We start from the raw sequence: 3,396 nt of genomic DNA on the forward strand, positions 1-3,396 counted from the left end.
CTGGATTACTGTTTGGAAAAGAAAAAGAAAAAGAGAAATTTTATTTTCTCTTTTAATTCCATTGCTTAAACAAAATACTGCCAAACAAACAAACAAACAAAAAACCCAAACCACCCGGTTTGGGTTGTTTGTGTGTTTTTTTATAGAGATTCCCTTTCCCCTCCTCTCTCAAATATATGAAGAATCATCATAAAAGACTCACAAAGAAGGTAGCAGTACGTTTTGCTAGACAGGCAAAACCCCCTCTTCACTGTTATCTAGACATTCTGTAACTAACAACTATTAAAAAAAACTCCACGCATGTCAAGTGTGCTATTTTGTATTTTTCTAAGCAGGATAAAACCCTTTTCCAGATCAACTTCAAGACCGCCAACACTTTTAAAATTTTGCAAACTAATCAAGGTAAAACTGGTTTACAAAGTCCACTGGTGACAAATGGTACAAAGTTTCTTCTCCTTTTTTCCTGCTTCTTAGCGTACTCTTTTTGGCTTTGCACAATTCAAGCCTTGTGAATTTTGTTGGTCTTAAAGGAAACCTGCAACACACGCCCACCAAGGCGGTAACCATTCAGAAAGGCGATAGCCAAGGCTGCTTCATCATAGCTGGTCATAGTGACGAAGCCAAAACCTTTGCACTTATTGGTGTTGACATCTCGGATGATCTTGACGCTGTTCACTGCTCCAAAGGGCCCGAAAAGCTGCCAAAGGACACTCTCATCAGATTCAGGGGATAAGTTATAGACAAAGATACACCAGCCACTGCCATTGTTGGTGTAGCCTGGGAAGGTGACCAGGCTGGTCATACCAAAAGAGGAGGGTGAGAAGTGCTGGACTCCACAGGTCATGTTGAACAAATTGTCTGGCCCCATTCTCAAGGTCTGAGGCTGTAGCGGCCCCTGGTAGTGCTGGGGAGGCTGACCCAGCAGGCTCTGAGGGGTCTTCTGGGTCTGGTGATGAGCAAACTTAACCGTGAGGGGCTCCACCATACTGCAGGGCTTCTGGCCATTGAGGGCCTTGATGGCTTCCTCAGCCTCTGATTTCATATTAAAGCGGATGAAGCCCACACCCCAGGAGGCCCCACTAACCCTGTCTCTCAGGATTCTTGATGCTACGATGTGCCCAAAGGGAGAGAAGAGCTGTTCTAGCTCCTTCTCTGTCATATCCTTAGGCAGGCCACTGATGTAGAGATTGGCATCTTGGATGGAGGATGAATGGGGCCTACAATAGGCTACCTTAATGGTTTTGGGGGGGCACTGATGCCTGTTCAGCAAGCAGACAGCTTTTTCTGCATCCCTGGGGTCCACATAGTTAATAAAGCCATAGCCTAGGCTCTGGCCGGTCATCTTGTCCCTCATTAATCTGTAAGACCGGATCTTACCCACACTGGCGAACAGGCTGCGGAACTCCTCTTGGGTCATGCTCTGTGGCAGGTAATTGACGATCAGATTGGTCTTGGGTTTACAGGAAGCTGTCAAGGTCCCCTCTGCAGCCCCTGAGGAGGAAGAGGCACCTTCCACTGCAGCAGCATCAGTAATAGTAGGCTGGGGCTCAGGAGTAGCTACAGCTGCTGCTTGGGACTGGACTGAAGCCCCAGCAGGAGTCTGGGCCCGAGCACCCAGGCGGGCTCGAGAAAGGGAAGAGAAAGGAAGAGGAGGCCGAGAAAAGGTAGGAGCCAGACCAGGATAGCGGGCAGAGGCTGGAGCACGGGTCTGGTCAAGGACTGGAGGCTCAGCAACGGCAAAGCCTGGAGCCGGGACAGGAGCTGGAGCCGGAACAGGAGCTGGAGCCGGGACAGGAGCTGGAGCCGGGACAGGAGCTGGAGCCGGGACAGGAGCTGGAGCTGGAGCAGGAGCCAGAGCCCGGACAGGAACAGGATCCAAGGTAGGGGCTGGAACCCGAGACAGCACAGGTGCACGAATGGGGACCCCAAGGCCAAGGGTCAGATTAGCAGCCAGGGTGGGGTCCCAAGCCCGGGCATGGGTCATAGTGGCAGCTAGGGCTGGGACTGGGGCTGGAGCCTGGGTAGAGGCATGACTAGCTGCCAGAGTGGGAACTGGAGCCTGGGTCAGAGTAGCTGCTAGGGTAGGGGCCAGAGCCGGAGCCTGGGCAGAGGCATGTGTCAGATTAATACCCAAGGCAGAGGCCAGGGGCGGAGCCGGAGCCTGCGTAGAGGCATGGGTCAGATTTGCAGCCAAGGCGGGGACCAGGGCCTGAGCCGAAGTCTGGGCAGAGGCATGGGTCAGTTTAGCAGCCAAGGCGGGGACCAGGGCCTCAGCCGAAGTCTGGGCAGAGGCATGGGTCAGATTAGCAGCCAAGGCGGGGACCGGGGCCTGAGCCTGAGCCTGGGCAGAGGCATGGGTCGCATTGGCGGCTAGCATAGGGGAAGGGGCCAGGGGCATCTGGCACAGGGGCAGCTGCAAAGGTGGGGTCTGGCTTTGGACCTGTGTATGGCCACCCGCAGCGGGAGGGAAAGTGCTCGGACCATTGCCAGAGGGCCCGTTGTTGGCGGGCCCAAAAACATTGTCTGTGTGCCCTACGCCGTTGCTTGTGTGGCCGCTGGTGGTCGGTCCCGTGACGGAGGTGGGCCAGTTGGTAGCGAACCCGGCGCTGTAGGAAGTGTGCGCGTTACTAGTGGATTCGGCGGTGCCGTTTGTCTCATTGGGGTTATTGGAGGAGGTACTGAGGCTGCCGGTCACCTCCGGCTCCGCGGTCGGAAGGTTCTTCAGATGCATTTTCTCAGGGCTTGGCTGTATCTACAGCACCCAGGCTAAATGAGGCTGAACCGCCAGACTGGCGGACTGCTGTAAGGCTCTAGAAATCGCCAGGGCAGCAGGCCCAAGTCCAGCGACCTGAGAGCACGTGTGCAGGAGAGGCGGCCTGCATGTGCGGCTCCCAAGACGCCAACAGGGGAGTAAGGCAGCGGCGCGCCCCGTAGCCTTAATAGAACCAAGGGTGGGGCCAGGGGGCGGGGCCACGCAGTTACGCGAGAATAGAGAACAAAGGCGACCCCTGTGTGCGTGAGCTTGGCAACAGTTGCTGCAACATAGGCCAGGGCACGTCGCGAGGGCACGTCGTGAGGGCACGTCGCGAGGGCACGTCGTGAGGGCACGTCGCGAGGGCACGTCGTGAGGGCACGTCGCGAGGGCACGTCGTGGCGCCACGGGGGGCAGAGGGCAGAGAGCAGGGGGCAGAGGGCAGAGGTGGGGGGGTAAGTGGGCAGGGCTGAAAGGGTCTCGCCTGGGGGAGGGGCCAGGGCCCTGGGGCCTCTTAGGCGGGAAAACTTTCTTCAGCTTAGACCTGCAACTGGCGGGCGTCGAATTATTGGAGGGAAATTGTTCTCCCTCAACAATTACACTAAGCAAAGGGGCGACCAAGTAATTGTGCATGCAATTATAAA

General features: G+C 55.7%; 1 protein-coding gene across 1 annotated transcript; it reads right to left on the reverse strand.

The window, feature by feature from the left end:
* Positions 1–499: 499 nt before the first annotated feature.
* Positions 500–2,731, reverse strand: LOC114026352 (ELAV-like protein 2). Its single transcript, XM_027840035.1, has 2 exons — positions 2,691–2,731; positions 500–1,913 (listed from the first exon to the last, which is right to left on the reverse strand). Exons 1-2 carry the CDS (start codon positions 2,729–2,731, stop codon positions 500–502), a joined length of 1,455 nt encoding a protein of 484 aa, XP_027695836.1.
* Between the last annotated feature and the right edge of the window lie 665 nt (positions 2,732–3,396).

This window comes from Vombatus ursinus, unplaced genomic scaffold (assembly GCF_900497805.2).
Source record: "Vombatus ursinus unplaced genomic scaffold, bare-nosed wombat genome assembly UNPS02004691.1, whole genome shotgun sequence".
Lineage (NCBI taxonomy): Eukaryota > Metazoa > Chordata > Mammalia > Diprotodontia > Vombatidae > Vombatus > Vombatus ursinus.

Excerpts from the sequence above, each read along its gene's own strand:
- LOC114026352 (XM_027840035.1), bottom strand. The coding sequence starts at position 2,731 with ATGCATCTGAAGAACCTTCCGACCGCGGAGCCGGAGGTGAC. Across the intron at positions 1,914-2,690 it reads ACCGCGGAGCCGGAGGTGAC|TGCACCTGTGCTGTCTCGGG; the intron begins CGGCAGCCTCAG and ends GGTCCCCATTCG.